The 18200-nt window shown below is 46.5% G+C and overlaps 1 protein-coding gene across 11 annotated transcripts in view; it reads left to right on the plus strand.

Annotated features, from left to right (window-relative positions):
• LOC115153187 (zinc finger SWIM domain-containing protein 8) overlaps positions 1–18200 on the plus strand; it is a 48923-nt gene that overhangs the window by 19500 nt on the left and 11223 nt on the right. The window contains exons 6-22 of one of the 11 annotated variants that reach the window (XM_029698332.1): positions 479–560; positions 926–1046; positions 1162–1363; positions 7731–7906; positions 8454–10222; positions 10409–10516; positions 10704–10828; positions 10916–11219; positions 11395–11550; positions 11743–11965; positions 12090–12379; positions 12528–12802; positions 12933–13430; positions 14568–14745; positions 14941–15144; positions 15303–15422; positions 16892–17070. In XM_029698332.1, the coding sequence (XP_029554192.1) occupies positions 479–560; positions 926–1046; positions 1162–1363; positions 7731–7906; positions 8454–10222; positions 10409–10516; positions 10704–10828; positions 10916–11219; positions 11395–11550; positions 11743–11965; positions 12090–12379; positions 12528–12802; positions 12933–13430; positions 14568–14745; positions 14941–15144; positions 15303–15422; positions 16892–17070 (5010 nt within the window). Of the gene's footprint in view, positions 1–478; positions 561–925; positions 1047–1161; positions 1364–7730; positions 7907–8453; positions 10223–10408; positions 10517–10703; positions 10829–10915; positions 11220–11394; positions 11551–11742; positions 11966–12089; positions 12380–12527; positions 12803–12932; positions 13431–14546; positions 14746–14940; positions 15145–15302; positions 15423–16891; positions 17071–18200 lie in introns of all 11 variants that reach the window. The other 10 variants (XM_029698336.1, XM_029698335.1, XM_029698337.1 and 7 more) reach the window with 10 other exon arrangements.

Consider the following 18200-nt stretch of genomic DNA (forward strand, 5'->3'; position numbering starts at 1 on the left):
CACATTTCTCAATCCTTTTTTTATGCTTTCCAAAAACTATTAGATCATGTGGTTTATGTACTTAAGTTCACCAAGTTAGTCATAAAAATAGATTTTAGTTGAGTGTAAGAACAGTGTTGTATGTTTTACCTTCCAGTGGCTAGGTTTGTAGCGGTAGCTGACCTCAGCCTGTAACCGGCCCAGTCTCAATACTCCCTTTGTCTGTGTCACTGAGATAAATAACACACAGTAGCTGCATTGTCTCTTTATGTATTGCAGTCAGTAGGGAAGAGTTGTTCATTGTAATGTTACTCATCTCTAAGGCCAATTGTATTTCTAAGCTGTAATTAGAGCCTTGTGTTCAAAAGTTAGCATTTAACAGGTAGCCCCCCCCCCCCGAAACAATGGTGAAACTGATTTTGTTATAACTCCTCATTAACTGATATGAAGCAGATTCTATCATACTCATTCAAGCTTTTCTGTTATTTTTCTCCTTCAGATTTTGCCCACAGCCCAGAGGCTCCTGGATGAGCTTCTGTCCTCCCAGTCCACAGCCATCAACACAGTGTGTGGGGCTCCAGGTATGCCCTGGCTGGCTGTGCTTCTGTTTGCCTCCTGCAGGGGGCAGCCTCTACTCATTTCACATGGGCTCATAATGTGGTTGGAGATAATAATAAGTCAAAGGGCTTTTTATTCATTGTATGGGGTGTAACCCACTACTTCCACCACCAATATGAGATGGGGGTTGCTTCCCACACCCTCAATTCTAGATAGACCCCTATCTCTGACCATTTGCACTTAAGGCGTTTGCATGCTTATGTGCTTAGAGCACGCTGTAAAGTGGTTCAGATGGGATGTTTCCCAAATATCAGCTAAAAACAGTTCTTTACATCTGTTGTATTGTATTTCTTGGGCTTTCTGTTTACTCCCTGCCTTCCGTGTACAGACCCCACTGCTGGCCCCTCGGCCTCTGACCAGAGCACCTGGTATCTAGATGAGTCCACGCTCAGTGACAACATCAAGAAGACGCTGCACAAGTTCTGTGGCCCCTCTCCCGTGGTCTTCAGGTAAGAGAGCAGAGACATGCATGATCAAAGTGGGGTATATTAAGAAGAGGACAGAGTATGTGTGTGTGGAAATATACTTGCTAATCTTTGTAGCGGGCCTTCCCTCCCGGTGCAGTGACGTCAACTCCATGTACCTGTCATCCACGGAGCCACCGGCTGCGGCAGAGTGGGCCTGTCTGCTGAGACCTCTGAGAGGGCGGGAGCCTGAGGGGATTTGGAACCTCCTGTCTATCGTCAGGGAGATGTTCAAGAGGAGGGACAGCAATGCTGCACCTCTACTAGAGATCCTCACTGAGCAGTGTCTCACTTATGAACAGGTAACACACACACGTAGACACATGTTACATACATACTTATAAACTGGGTGGTTCGAGCCCTGAGTACTGATTGGCCGACAGCCGTGGTATATCAGACCGTATACCACGGGTATGGAAAAACATTTATTTTTACTGCTCTCATTATGTTGGTAACCACTTCATAATAGCAATAAGGCTCCTTTGGGGTTTGTGATGTATATTGGCCATATACCACACCCCCTCAGGACTTACTGCTTAATTATATACAGCAGTGGGCACAGAAAATGACATGTTTGACTGTTTCAATCGGAGAGGGCTTCACTTTATCCCTGTGAACGCACAGAGACTGCTGCCGAAATTAGAGGAATTAAAACTCCTCGCTTCTAACGCACGGGCTGCAGTAGTGTCTGTGACTGAGACATGGCTCGACGGGTCAGTTGAGGACCATGAGGTTGAGCTGCCGGGTTATAGCATTCATAGAATTGACCGAAACGGTGGCAGCGTGTGTTTTTACTAGGAATGATGTGCATTTTAACCCTCATTCAGATCTGTAAACGGATGGTCTTGAGGTTGCATGGATCGATATACTTCTTCCTTAATGTCATCCTATACTTGTTGGTCTGTGCTATTGGCCTCCTAAGCAGAATCATTTCTATGATTTTCTTGAATCCAATTGCTGTGATCACAATGTATTGGCCGATTAGGGAATGTATCCTGCTTGTGCAGTTATCACCCAATAAAAGTACACTAGTATATGCCGTGTATAACTTTAATCAACTGATAAAACAACTGATTGTTGAGCCAACCCAGGTGTGTATTGACAGTAAATCAACTTTGGATTTGATTATTGTATCAGACCAAGAGAATGTCTGTCAGTCAGGAGTCTTAAATATTGGTTTTACGGTAACCTACTGTACTCATAAGAAATCCAAAATGCTACTTGAGCCAGGTAATAAATACATGAAGGTACTGTCTATGAAATAATACTAAAAGGAACGTTTTGTAGAAGTACTTGGAATTTCAAATCAAATTTTATTGGTCACATACGCACGGTTAGCAGGTGTTAATGCGAGTGTAGCGAAGTGCGTTTGCTTCTAGTTCCGACCATACAGTAATATCTAACAAGTAATCTAACAATTTCACAACAACTACCTTATACACACAAGTGTAAAGGAATATGTACATTATAAATATATGTACATATATTTTGGATTGGTCTCGTGTACTAAACTGTGATGTCGATCAAGCTTGGTATCTTTTTAAAGATCTGTTTCTGTCTGACTCTCTGGTTCCGATTTAAACAAATTTGAATCAAACAGCGGTCAGGGAAATGGATCACTTCCGACATCTCAGACCTCATAAGGAAAAGGGATCGCTACCTGGTCAGATTCAGAAGGACAAATCTACAACCAGATTATTATGGTTATATTAACTGTAGAAACCAGGCAAGATACAAAATGGTAAGGCCAAATCACAACATTACATAGACCCTGTTAATGACAACTTACATCAGCCTCGTAAACTGTGGAAATGTTAAAGGACATTGGCTCAAACTCCCCATAAGGCAAAATCCTGTAGTATTGGCCTAGATATTGATGATGTTTTATTTTATGACCAGGAAAAGGTTGCAAATTATTCTAACAATTTTTTTTTTTTACCACTATATCCTCATCTTTGGTTAAGCAGTTACCTACCTGCTCTGGACACTATGGCCAGTCTTTCATTAACAACTTTTACCATAGCAAAGGTATCACACATTTTTTGTTTGTGCTGTGCATGGTAACAGAGGACAACGTTTCCAATCGACTATGCTTAATGAGCACAAACAAAGCAACTGGGCTGGATAACCTTCCTGCAAGATTCATAAAGGATAGTGCTTGTGTCACTGCTAAAACGACAACTCATATTGTAAACATTTCTAGTAGTAGTGGTACATTTCCCAAGGATCTCAAAACAGCCCGGGTGGTTCCACTCCACAAGAAGAGCAGTAAAATAAATGTAGGAAACTACAGGCTTGTGTCGATCCTCAGCACCTTATCCAAAGTTGTTGAGAGATTCGTTTTTAATCAACTTGAGGGATACCTTCTTGAGCACAAACGTCTTTATGAACTCCAGTCTGGCTTTAGAACACCTCATTCCACTGATACTTGCCTTATCCACCTAAGCAGGAAAGTGAGAAAGGGAACTATACAGGTATGTTAGACTTGCAGGAAGCTTTTGACACTGTGGACCATGATATTCTCCTGATGAAACCGAAATGATTGGCTCTTAATGATATAGCAGTGAATTGGTTTAGGTCTTATCTGACCAACAGAACACAAGTATGTACAGTCGTGGCCAAAAGTTGAGAATGACACAAATATTCATTTTCACAAAGTCTGCTGCCTCAGTTTGTATGACGGCAATTTGCATATACTCCAGAATGTTATGAAGAGTGATCAGATTAATTGCAAAGTCCCCCTTTGCCATGCAAATGAATTGAATCCCCAAAAAACATTTCCACTGCATTTCAGCCCTGCCACAAAAGGACCAGCTGACATCATGTCAGTGATTCTCTCGTGAACACAGGTGTGAGTGTTGATGAGGATAAGGCTGGAGATCACTCTGTCATGCTGATTGAGTTAGAATAACAGACTGGAAGCTTCAAAAGGAGGGTGGTGCTTGGAATCATTGTTCTTCCTCTGTCAATCATGGTTACCTGCAAGGAAAAACGTGCCGTCATCATTGCTTTGCACAAAAAGGGCTTCACAGGCTAGGATATTGCTGCCAGTGAGATTGCACCTAAATCAACCATTTATCGGATCATCAAGAACTTCAAGGAGAGCGGTTCAATTGTTGTGAAGAAGGCTTCAGGGCGCCCCAAAAAAGTCCAGCAAGCGCCAGGACCGTCTCCTAAAGTTGATTCAGCTGCGGGATCGGGGCACCACCAGTACAGAGCTTGCTCAGGAATGGCAGCAGGCAGGTGTGAGTGCATCTGCACGCACAGTGAGGCGAAGACTTTTGGAGGATGGCCTGGTGTCAAGAAGGGCAGCAAAGAAGCCACTTCTCTCCAGGAAAAACATCAGGGACAGACTGATATTCTGCAAAAGGTACAGGGATTGGACTGCTGAGGACTGGGGTAAAGTCATTTTCTCTGATGAATCCCCTTTCCGATTGTTTGGGGCATCTGGAAAAAAGCTTGTCCGGAGAAGACAAGGTGAGCGCTACCATCAGTCCTGTGTCATGCCAACAGTAAAGCATCCTGAGACCATTCATGTGTGGGTTTGCTTCTCAGCCAAGGGAATTTTGCCTAGGAACACAGCCATGAATAAAGAATGGTACCAACACATCCTCCGAGAGCAACTTCTCCCAACCTTCCAGGAACAGTTTGGTGACGAACAATGCCTTTTCCAGCATGATGGAGCACCTTGCCATAAGGTAAAAGTGATAACTAAGTGGTTTGGGGAACAAAACATCTATATTTTGGGTCCATGGCCAGGAAACTCCCCAGACCTTAATCCCATTGAGAACTTGTGGTCAATCCTCAAGAGGCGGGTGGACAAACAAAAATCCACAAATTCTGACAAACTCCAAGCATTGATTATGCAAGAATGGGCTGCCATCAGTCAGGATGTGGCCCAGAAGTTAATTGACAGCATGCCAGGGCCGATTGCAGAGTTCTTGAAAAAGAAGGGTCAACACTGCAAATATTGACTCTTTGCATCAACTTCATGTAATTGTCGATAAAAGCATTTGACCCTTATGAAATGCTTGTAATTATACTTCAGTATTCCATAGCAACATCTGACAAAAATATATCTAAAGACACTGAAGCAGCAAACTTTGACACAAATATTAATTTCCATTCTCAGAACTTTTGGCCACGACTGTAATGTTGGTGATGTTCTGTCAGAGGCCAAAGAGAGATCCTGTGGGTAACCGCAGGGATTCATTTTAGGGCCTCTTATTTCTTATATACGTTAATGATATGCCAGATACAGTAAAGTGTAAACTCCTGCTTTATGCTGATGATTCAGCCATACTGGTATCAGGAGTGGATATAATAAAAATACAATTTTATTTGTCACAGACATGGTTAGCAGATGTTTTTGCGAGTGTAGCGAAATGCTTGTAGTTTACATAGAGGAGACAGAGTAAGAAATTGCATTTTGGTATATTGGTTGACTGACAGCAAATTGTCACTACATTTGGGAAAAACTGAATCGATTTTGTTTGGAACAAAACGTAGATTGCTTAGGGCTGACAAGCTAAAGGTAAACTGTGCAGGCAAGGAGATGGAATCTAAAACAAGTGTAACTTATCTTGGTGTGTCCCTAGTCCAATCCCTTTCTGGAGACCTGATTGCTGCAACAAAAAATATGTAAAATGGCAAACAAATGTTTATTGTAACACTAGATGTTTTAACATCAAAGTTAAGAAACTGCTCGTCTCAACCTTGATTCAGTGTCATGTTGATTACGCCTGCTCTGCTTGTTATAGTGGGCTATCAGAAAAGCTGAAAAAAAGAATGCAGGAGAATGCAGGTCATGCAAAATAATGTTGTCATGTATATGCTGAATGTCCCCCCTAGAACCCACATAATGTTATCATGTATATGCTGAATGTCCCCCCTAGAACCCACATGATGTTACCATGTATATGCTGAATGTCCCCCCTAGGACCCACATAATGTTATCATGTATATGCTGAATGTCCCCCCTAGAACCCACATGATGTTACCATGTATATGCTGAATGTCCCCCCCTAGAACCCACATGATGTTACCATGTATATGCTGAATGTCCCCCCCTAGAACCCACATGATGTTATCATGTATATGCTGAATGTCCCCCCTAGGACCCACATAATGTTATCATGTATATGCTGAATGTCCCCCCCTAGGACCCACATAATGTTATCATGTATATGCTGAATGTCCCCCCCTAGGACCCACATAATGTTATCATGTATATGCTGAATGTCCCCCCCCTAGGACCCACATAATGTTATCATGTATATGCTGAATGTCCCCCCTAGGACCCACATAATGTTATCATGTATATGCTGAATGTCCCCCCCTAGGACCCACATAATGTTATCATGTATATGCTGAATGTCCCCCCCTAGGACCCACATAATGTTATCATGTATATGCTGAATGTCCCCCCTAGGACCCACATAATGTTATCATGTATATGCTGAATGTCCCCCCCTAGGACCCACATAATGTTATCATGTATATGCTGAATGTCCCCCCCTAGAACCCACATAATGTCATCATGTATATGCTGAATGTCACCCCTAGGACCACATAATGTTATCATGTATATGCTGAATGTCCCCCCCTAGAACCCACATAATGTCATCATGTATATGCTGAATGTCACCCCTAGGACCACATAATGTTATCATGTATATGCTGAATGTCCCCCCCTAGAACCCACATAATGTCATCATGTATATGCTGAATGTCCCCCCCTAGGACCCACATGATGTTACCATGTATATGCTGAATGACCCACATAATGTTATCATTTATTTAACTAGGCAAGTCAGTTTAGAACAAATTCTTATTTTCAATGATGGCCTAGGAACAGTGGGTTAACTGCCTCGCTCAGGGGCAGAACGACAGATTTGTACCTTGTCTGCTCTGGGATTCGATCTTGCAACCTTTCGGTTACTAGTCCAATGCTCTAACCACTAGGCTACGCTGCCGCCCTATGTATATGCTGAATGTCCCCCCCTAGGACCCACATAGGGATACAGGAGTTCCTGGTGGTGGGCTTGTTGCTTAAATGAACGTGCCCCAGGTCATATGAAAAACCACACTGATATGGTCTATAACCAACACAGTTACAATACCAGAGCTAGTGTTATGTCTCGTAAAATCCCAAGAGTAAGCAGTACAGCGGTGAGCATGCTTTTCTATATAGGCATTTGTCTATGGAATACCCTTCCTTTGGAGATCAAGCAAATAGAAAGTAAAAATTGCTGTAAAAAGCAGGCAAAGGTTTTCATTTGGACAAGGCTGTCTAAGTAAGAGACACCACTCCACTGCCCCTGGTGCCCCCTACTGTTGATCAGGTGTATTTATTTGAAGAATCAGTATGATGTGCAATTTAATAGATTGCTTTAATTGTTGATTTTTAAGGTTAGGGGGAAGTGAAGAGTGCCACTTTTTAGGATGTCAATAAATTAATGTAATTATGGTTGTTTATAATTTGGTCTTGCCTTTTAGTCATTGTGTTACTGTTTTTACCATCGAGGACCACTTTGGAAACAAGCGTTTTAATTAATACTTTGAAGTGATATCCTCTGGGTCCACATTGTACATTTTTGTTTGTCTGTTACTCAATATCAATTCAGTTCATGATAGGACAGCAGTGACTGTTCTCTCCTCTCTCCTCAGATTATTGGCTGGTGGTACAGCGTGCGTACGTCGGCGTCCCACAGCAGTGCCAGCGGGCACACGGGGCGCAGTAACGGGCAGTCAGAGGTGGCAGCCCACGCCTGCGCCAGCATGTGTGATGACATGGTGGTTCTGTGGAGGCTGGCTGTGCTAGACCCTACCATGAGCCCTCAGAGGTGAGGTCACTTCCCTTTCTGCCTGTTTAACGCTTAGCCTTGGTTTCCTACATCCACTAGAAGAGTGTGTTGACAGCACAGCCCTCCTCCTGTCTCTTACCTTCATTTCACTTCTCACTTTCACAAGCGTTCCCAGGTCTGAATCTGTTTGTGTTGGGTTGATTGACACTCCTTTTGAGGCTCTGTGAATTTAATCTGATTAGAGCAGTCAGTGTTTGGGACATTGAGTGTATTATAGATGAGGGCATCTTCCTAATTCACTATGTCATGTCCAATTCTCAAGGCACAGAGCCGATTTGCTGCTTGGCTTTAAAGGTGTTATGTGCTCTCGCTCTACACACTGACAAAGAAAAATGTGGAATGACTGTCAAATTTCTCTGCAGAAAGCCTTTTTGTGTCTGTGCACTTCTTCCAGTTACATTAATGATTTTCTGAATTTTGTGTGTGTGTGTGTGTGTGTCTGCTTGTTTGTTACTATAGTATCTGCTCTGTGGCTCTTGTTTCCTGGACTGACTATAACAATGTTTATTTTTGCACCATCCTATAGGCGTTTGGAGCTGGCCTCCCAGCTCAAGCAGTGGCATCTGAAAGTGATTGAGATTGTGAAGCGAGGGCAACATCGCAAGTCCCTGGACAAACTGTTCCAGGGCTTCAAGCCAGCCGTGGAGTCCTGCTACTTCAACTGGGAGGTGGCCTACCCACTGCCAGGCATCACCTATTGCAGTGCTGACAAGAAGAGCGCCTCCTTCTGCTGGGCCAGGGCAGTGCAGCAGCAGAGAGGGGCCAAGGCTGGCCTGGCTGGAGACACCTCTGAACTTGGAGGAGGAGGGGGGAGATCTGGCAGCTCTGAGGGAGGTGGGGGAGACTACAAGGGCAGAAGTCCCCAACAAGAAGTGGCCGTCAGGCCCAAAGAGACCATTGTGAGCAAGAGGAAGGGGTTGTCGGCCGGGGGCGGAGGAGGGGTCCTAGTGCGGCTAGGGGGCAGTGTCTCTCTCTCTCTAGAGGAGGGCAGTAGTAAGGGGATGTACAAAGGCGCAGGTTCCTCCTCGTCCATTGGGGGCAAGGCTAAGCTGGCCCAGGGGGGGAAGTCATCAGGAGGGGGATCAGGAGGGGTAGGGGGAAAACACCAAGCAGCGAAGCGCCGCACCAGCAGTGAGGACAGCTCCCTGGAGCCTGACATGGCCGAGCTGAGCCTGGATGATGGCTCCAGTCTGGCGCTGGGCGCTGAGGCCAGTAACACCTTTGACTTCACACCCCCGCCGCCCGAGATGCTGCCCTCACCAAGCCCGCTACTCAGAGAGCCACACAAATACAGTGGTGGAGGGAAAGGGGCCGGAAACATGCCCAAGGAGCGCTCCTTCGAAGGCAAACGTGTCACTCTTGCTGCCACCCTGCCTGCCACTGAGTCACAGGCCGCCTTCCCCCTCAAGGAGAACGCCGCTGTCGTCATGGAAGCGGCTGTTGCCTTGGAGAAGGAGGTGGAAGTGGAGGCAGAGATGGAGGTGAATGGAAATAAGGAGGCGACCCCTGCTGGAGACGCTCGGCTCTCCACCTCGGTCGCTGTTGTTACCGTGACTGCTGCTGCCGCCAAGCCACCGCGTGGTGGGCGTCGAGAAACTGGCACTGGAGCCGTAGCTCTGCCCAATCAGAGCCCAGCGGCAGGGGCAGGGGGAGACCCTGTTGGAGAGGATGACTACCGGGCCTACTACCTAAATGCAGCCTCTGAGGAGGGGGCAGAGAGAGTGCCAGAGAACAACCATGAGGAGGAACCAGACATCTTTGCTGGGATCAAGCCACTGGAGCAGGAGGGCCAGATGGAGGTGCTGTTTGCATGTGCAGAGGCCCTCCACGCCCATGGCTACAGCAACGAGGCCTGCAGACTGGCAGTGGAGCTGGCTGGAGACCTGCTGGCCAACCCTCCAGACCTGAAGGTGGAGCAGCCCCAGACGAAGGGTAAGAAGAGCAAGGTGTCCACCAGCAGGCAGACCCAGGTGGCCACCAACACCCTGGTCAAGACCTCCTTCCTGCTGACGGTGCTGAGCGAGAGGCTGGAGCTTCACAACCTGGCCTTCAGCACGGGCATGTTCTCCCTGGAGCTGCAGAGGCCCCCAGCCTCCACCAAGGCCCTGGAGGTCAAGCTGGCCTACCAGGAGTCAGAGGTGGTGGCTCTGCTGAAGAAGATCCCTCTGGGCCTGGTGGAGATGACGTCCATACGGGACAGGGCCGAGCAGCTCCGAGACGGGAACTTCTGTGACTACAGGCCTGTCCTGCCCCTCATGCTGGCCAGCTTCATATTTGATGTGCTGTGTACCCCAGGTGACTCTCGCTATACATGTAAAATGTTCTCTGTTTGAACTCACACAATACATACAACAAACAGTATATATACACACAGATGTAGAACTTTTACTTTCTAATTGATCTGAATTACATGTCATGCTGTCATCACACTAGTGAGACTTCCAGTAATTTATATTTCACCCCTCCCCCTCCATTATTTTGTTTGTACAGTTGTCTCCCCCGCAGGTTCCCGTCCTCCCAGCCGTAACCGGAACAATGAGATGCCTGGAGATGAGGAGCTGGGCTTTGAGGCTGCTGTCGCAGCACTGGGTAAGATCGACCACAAGGTTTTTATATTTACACCTTCATGAAGTGGTAGGCACCACATTTAATGGCTCAGTGTTGAGGTTAGTGATACTTAAATAGGAAAACGTCCATGTACCAGTTTGGCCTTGAAACTGCTGAACTCGTTTGCTGCCGTCTGTTCATATTTCTGCCTCCCCTTTTTCCACTGTAGGTATGAAGACCACAGTGAGCGAGGCAGAGCACCCTCTGCTGTGTGAGGGGACCAGGAGAGAGAAAGGAGACTTGGCTCTGGCTCTTATGATCACATACAAGGATGACCAGAGCAAGCTGAAAAAGGTAGCCCTTGGTTTCCGCACTGTATCTAGTAGAATGAACTACTTAACAAATAAGGATTGTGATGACTCTCCCTCGGTGACCTCTTAGATCCTGGACAAGCTGCTGGACAGAGAGAGCCAGACCCACAAGCCCCAAACCCTGAGCTCCTTCTACTCCAGCAAGCCAGCTGCCAGCAGCCAAAGGAGCCCATCCAAGCACGCTGCCCACAATGCTCACGGACACGGAGGTGCCACCGGAGGGGTGTCCAAACACGGCCCCAACGCCACGGCTGCAGCTGGGTCCTCCTCTGTGCAAGCGGTGGCTGCTGGTGGGGCAGCAGGACAGCTGGCGGGCAGCGGGGTGCAGAACAACGCCACACCCGGAGAGGGCGTCAGTGAGGCCAGAGAACAAGGTGAGACACAGACAGGGTGGTTATGTCGTACTGTACCTGTCCTGCACTGAAAATGCTGTTACCCTACCTATACAAAACAGATTTGTTGAAAATGGAAGAAATTATTTTAATCCAACCCTAACTGTTGCTACTGTAGGCATGTAAAACGTATTCACTACTTAACTTATTGGCTCAGCAGATGGCACCCAGCCTGTGTCGTGTGACCAGCCGAGTGAGGCGGTCCCATTCAAACCCGAGGGCACGGTGCCCAGCCGCTTGGCGCTGGGAGGACGGGGGGCATACAGCGGGCGCTGCTGGGGCTCTCCTGTCCGCCAGAAGAAGAAACACACAGGTAACCAAGACATTAATTAAGACATTAGATTAAGACACTGGCTGTGTCTCTAATAACAGCCTATACTACTGTATAGTGTGCATTGCATTTGACCAGGGCCATGTCATATGACTGGAATGGCTTCTAGAGGTAGTATTGACATGTGGCTGACTAGAAGTTTTAGGTTTAATGGTTTTGATATTGTTGTCCCAGGCATGGCGAGTATCGACAGCAGTGCTCCTGAGACCACCTCAGACAGCTCCCCCACCCTCAGCCGACGTCCACTCAGAGGGGGCTGGGCTGCGGCCTCCTGGGGGAGGGGCCAGGACAGTGACAGCATCAGCAGCTCTTCCTCTGATTCACTGGGCTCCTCCTCATCCAGCGGCTCTCGCAGGGCCGGAGGCGGAGCTAGGGCAAAGAGCACAGACACCAGCAGGTGAGTGACTCCTCCTACATATTCTATACACGTGTTGATGCTTTTTAATTATTGGAGAACTCAACTAAGGTATTGACGAAAATATGCTAATACACTGAGTTTCCTCTTCCCGCCACCCTCTTAGGTATAAAGGGCGTCGTCCCGAGTGCCATGCACCCCATGTGCCCAACCAGCCATCGGAGGCGGCGGCTCACTTCTACTTTGAGCTGGCCAAGACGGTGCTGATCAAGGCTGGGGGCAACAGCTCCACCTCCATCTTCACCCAGCCCTCAGCCAGCGGGGGCCACCAGGGTCCTCACCGCAACTTGCACCTCTGTGCCTTCGAGATCGGCCTGTACGCCCTGGGCCTGCACAACTTTGTCTCGCCCAACTGGCTATCCAGGACCTACTCCTCCCACGTCTCCTGGATCACAGGTGAGGTTTATAAAAAATCCCCCAAAAATCTAGTTCATCCCAAAAGTTTTTTTTTTTTTTTAATCGTCCATGAGAGACAGGTAGCTAGCTATAAGCTTGGTCTGGTCCACCACACTTTACATGAGTGTCTCCTCCTCTCCCCCGCCAGGCCAGGCCATGGAGATTGGCAGTGCTGCCCTCAACATCCTGGTGGAGTGCTGGGATGGGCACCTCACCCCTCCTGAGGTGGCATCACTGGCAGACAGGGCATCACGGGCGCGGGACCCCAACATGGTTCGCGCTGCGGCCGAGCTGGCCCTGAGCTGCCTGCCCCATGCACACGCCCTCAACCCCAATGAGATCCAGAGGGCCCTGGTGCAGTGCAAGGAACAGGTACATGTCCGGTACTCTTCAGTTCTGCAGAAGACACATCGGACTACTCATGTAGGCTGGGCATCTTTTTATTCTTTTACCCTTTTATCCATTTTGTCCTGAAAATTCACTTTTTCTTTTTTTTCTTAATCTCATTTCTTCTCCCTCTCTCGTCACCCCCTCCCCTCCTCTCTCCCTGCAGGACAATGTGATGCTAGAGAAAGCCTGTATGGCTGTAGAGGAGGCAGCCAAGGGGGGCGGTGTGTACCCTGAGGTTCTGTTTGAGGTGGCCCACCAGTGGTACTGGCTCTATGAGCAGACAGTAGGAGGGGGTTCAGGGGCCCAGCGTGAGGGCCCGGGACGCTGCAGGGCCAACGGTGGAGCTGGGAGAAGGCCCCCGGAGACGGGTCACGGTGTAACGGACAACAGTGGCAACATGGAGTCCTCTGGTGTTGCCACAGTGACTGCCTCTGTGACAGCAGCGGCTGTGGTGCCCGTCATCTCTGTGGGCTCCACCATCTACCAATCACACGCCCTGCCTGGCTCTGCCATGGCCCACCCCCACTCCCAGGGCCTGCACCCCTACACTACCATCCAGGCCCACCTGCCCACCGTCTGCACCCCCCAGTACCTGGGGCACCCGCTGCAGCACGTCCCCCGGCCCACTGTGTTCCCCTTGTCAGGGGGTGCGTACCCACAGGTAAGAGGACTGTCTGGAAGCATCATGGGAGGGAGGATAGAGAGGAGGGAAAGACTGATGGAGACAAAGAGCTGGGAGAGTGATGGTGGGGAAAAAACTGATAAGATGTTCAAATTGAGATGCTTGGGCTTCCAGTGAAATACTGCTGCCTGTTCTTCTTTCCTTAAGTAGCTTCCATCAACTTAGAAGACATTAAGTCTCCCTATAGACCCCCACCTCTGCTTCACACTACATGCAGGGCTTCTCTCAGTCCCTAGATCCCTCAAACTCAACTCTGGACCTTTTTCAACTCTTTTTATTGTTCCCCTCTAATTAGGGACTGATTTAGACCTGGGACACAGGTATGTGCAATTCTTTATCAGGTAGAACAGAAAGCCAGCAGGCTCTGGACCTCGTAGAGGAAAGAGTTGAACACACCTCCCCTAGAACATAACAGAGAATAGCTGATGGCAGAGACTGCTCCACCACGTCTTGAACTCGCAAGATCCATTTGAGTCTCCAGATTCACTAACACACAGTTTTGAATTCCATTTATTTATTTTTCATTGTTGTTTTGGTAACTGTTTCTCATATTTGGTTATTTTAATGACCTTCTGTTCAGTTCGTGAAGTTTGGTTTGAATTGAGATGGAGACGGTAGGGAGAGTTGGGAGGGAGCTGAAAGAGTACAATATTGAAACAACTAAGTTTCAAGGAGACTCAACTAGACAATTGGACCACCGCGAAGTGATCAGTATGCACCTGGTGTTTGACTTTGAAAATCTTTTTTCTTTTCTTCTTCCTCTACATTCTCTCTTGTGCATGTCAGGACATTTGAGAGGAAATGATGGGAGAATGTATTAGTATTGACTGACAGCCACTCCGTAACTATAGGCTGAAAAAAGTAAATGGAGGCGCAAGCACACCATGCCTTAAACCCCCCCCCAAAAGGGTTCAGTGGGGAAATCTGACAACCTTTGTTTCACTATATGAAGGATAAATGACTCATCTCTTTTTGTATTAAGCCCACGACCATTGTCTTCCGTCATGTCACTCGTTCCTCAGTGCATATGAATATCACACTATCTGACATAAGACAGTGGCCCGCAACAGAGAATAGCATCTAACTCATTTTAAGTGTGTATGTGTGCCCTCCCAGGGAATGCACCCGGCCTTTATCGGTGCCCAGTACCCGTTCTCAGTGGCCACCGGCCCCCATCCGCCCATGGCAGCAACTGCGGTCTCCTTCCCTGGTATTCCCGTGCCGTCCATGACCCAGATCGCCGTCCACCCGTACCACACCGAGACCGGCCTGCCTCTGAGCACCACTGTAGCAGGTGAGCGGAGACCACTGCTGCGTGTGTGTTTGCGCGCGTCCATGTGTAGTCTGTCTATAAACGTCAAATAGTAATCTAATTAGCATGTTAGCTGATGTAGTTGATGGATCACATTCAACAGGAACAACTTAAAAAAATATGTAAAAAAAATGACTTGATGGATGTTTTATAATGGGCTCTCCATGGCACTCTCAGGAGCCGCGTCTTTTTCCTCTTTCTATCCAGTAGGTGGTGTCCATTCAGGCACCACAATCCAGGCCATTCAGGGGTCATCTCTTCCTGGTATGTCTTCCCAGCCCGTCTCATTGGTCAGCGCCCCCTTCCCGTCTGAAGAAGAGCAGCATAGCCAGCCAATCAGCCAGCAGGGTCTTCACTACCTGCACTCAGCCTACAGAGTTGGTGAGGAATATACCTATGCTTTTAAGTGTCCATGATATGATTCTCTAGATGTAATACTAGATGCACTGTGAATATCAGTTCTATCGTTTGCGATTGTTATGCTTTCTATTCAAATTAATTGGTGTTAACTGTGATATTTGACCCTGACTCTTTGATAGGCATGCTGGCTTTGGAGATGCTTGGAAGGAGGGCTCACAACGACCACCCTAATAACTTCTCCCGCAGCCCCCCATACACGGAGGATGTCAAGTGGCTCCTGGGACTGGCTGCACGGCTAGGTGAGAAAGGGGCAGGGATGAAGAGGGCATGCTGCGGGCATCTTGGATTCTAGTAGTTTCATCTATTAAAACCTGTTCAGGACAGATGTTCTGCCAGCGGGACCCCTTGCCAACAGCCAATGGAAATGCAAACAACAAAAATCTCATAATTCAAATTTCTCAAACAATCAACTATTTTACACCATTTTAAAGCTAAACTTCTCGTTAATCCAACCACATTGTCCGATTTCAAAAAGGCTTTATGGCGAAAGCATAGCATTAGATTATGTTAGGACATCACCTTGACAAGAAAAACCACACAGCCATTTTCCTAGCAAGGAGAGGCGTCACAAAAACCAGAAATACAGCTAAAATTAATCACTAACCTTTGACGATCTTCATCAGATGATACTCCCAGGACTCAATGTTACACAATACATGTATGTTTTGTTCAATAAAGTTCATATTTATATCCAAAAACCCCATTTTACATTGGCGCGTGATGTTCAGAAAATGTTTTGTCTCCAAAACTTTCGGTGAATGAGCACATCAATTTACAAAAATACTCATCATAAACGTTGATAAAATTTACAACAGTTGTTGAAAGAATTATAGATACACTTCTCCTTAATGCAACCGCTGTGTCAGATTTCAAAACAGCTTTACGGCGAAAGCACATTGTTCAATATTCTGAGTACAGAGCTCAGCCATCAAAGCAAGCTATACAGTTACCCGCCAAGTTCTGGAGTCAACAAAACTCAGAAATAGTATTATAAATCTTCACTTACCTTTGCTGATCTTCGTCGGAATGCACTCCCAGGACTCCCACTTCCACAATAAATGTTTGTTTTGTTCGATAAACTCCATATTTATGTCCAAATACCTCCGTTTTGTTTGCGTGTTCAGATCACTATTCCAAAGGCAAAATGTGCGAGTGCAAAACCCTAGAAGAAAAGTCAAAAAGTTCCATTACCGTTCGTAGAAACATGTCAAACGATGTTTACAATCAATCCTTAGGGTCTTTTTATCATAAATCTTCGATAGTATTCCAACCGGACAATAGCATTTCTAAGGTATTTGAATAACGCGCCACGGGATTCAACTGGCTGTTGAGTAGGTGGGACGCAAGCGTCCAACCTAGCCCAGAGAGGTTAAGAAGGCGAAGACTAGAGTTGAATGCTAAGACACACAAACATATCGATATCGGAGAACTGAATTTTCTGTGTATATTGAGAGGATTCTACTGAAATGATTCTGTGTAACATACTGTATCTAATTTTTATTTTTTTAAATCAATTAGGATCCCCATTAGCCGACCCCAATTGCGACAGCTCGTCTTACTGGGGTCCGCCCCTTAGAGACAAAATACTTTACAATTTACATCCGTTTTAAAACATTAACATGTAGTGTCTGTGTGCACATCCATTAGTCATAGACTTTCGCTAACTTCAGCAAAGCGTAAATGCTCACCATTCTCTCATCCTCTCCAGGTGTGAACTATGTGTACCAGTTCTGTGTGGGTGCGGCTAAGGGTGTACTCAGCCCCTTCGTCCTTCAGGAGATCATCATGGAGGCTCTCCAGAGACTCAACCCCGCCCACATCCATGCCCACCTCCGCACGCCCGCCTTCCATCAGCTTGTGCAGCGCTGCCAGCAGGCCTATCTACAGGTAACACCAGAGCCCAGGCCACAAACAACCCCTAGACCAGGGTTACCCAACTGGCAGCCTGATTTTATTTGGCTCCCCAAGTTTTTTTTATAATAATAATTTCTATTGTTGTACATAAGACTGTAAAAACAACAGCAAATCAGTTTAGGGATTTTAGTTTTGGAAATCTGTTCCAAAGTATTCCAACACATAGTGGCTTTGGAAACTATTCAGACCCCTTCACTTTTTCCACATTTTGTTACGTTACAGCCTCATTCTGAAATTGATTTAATATTTTTTTTCTGGGGCCGCCTAAGTGGTGCAGCGGTCTAAGGCACTGCATCGCAATGCTAGCTGCGTTACTACAGATCCTGGTTTGATACCGGGCTGTGTCACAGCCGGCCACGACCGGGAGACCAATGAGGCGACGCACAATTGGCCCAGCGTCATCCATCTGTGAGCTGATGCGCAGCTGGGTCATGCAGCAAGACAATGATACAAAACACAATCAAGTCTACATGAAAAAGGTTAAAAAGCAACACATTTTTAGTTTTGGAATGGCCTTGTCAAAGTCCAGAACTAATCCCTATTGATATGTTGTGACAGGACTTGAAACAAGCAGTTCATGCTTGAAAACCCACAAATGTTGCAAAGTTAAAGCAGTTCTGCATGCAAGAGTGGGCCATAATTCCCCAACAGCGATGTGAGAGACAACAACTACAGGAAGCATTTGGTTGCAGTCATTGCAGCTAAAGATGGCAATTATTTTTTCACCAAGGTTAATTGAGTGTTGCATAACTTTGTTAATAAATAAAATGAGTATCCATTTTTTTTGTAAACTCAATTTCCCTTTATCTAATATAAGGTTTTGGTTTCACGGCACTGTGAAACCAGTTGTGCAGCTGGCTAGGTAACCCCCTTTCCCTACAAAGATCTCCAACCCATGATAAATCATAAAAATAAAAATAAATTATAATGTACTGAAGGATTTGTGATGAGGACAGGTCAAGTCAACTACAGTGCCGTGAAACCAAAACCTAATATTAGATAAAGGGAAAGTGAGTTTACAAAAAAAATGGATACTCATTTTATTTATTAACAAAGTTATGCAACACTCAATTAACCTTTGTGAAAAAGTAATTGCCATCTTT

This window comes from Salmo trutta, chromosome 18 (assembly GCF_901001165.1).
Source record: "Salmo trutta chromosome 18, fSalTru1.1, whole genome shotgun sequence".
Taxonomy (NCBI): Eukaryota; Metazoa; Chordata; class Actinopteri; order Salmoniformes; family Salmonidae; genus Salmo; species Salmo trutta.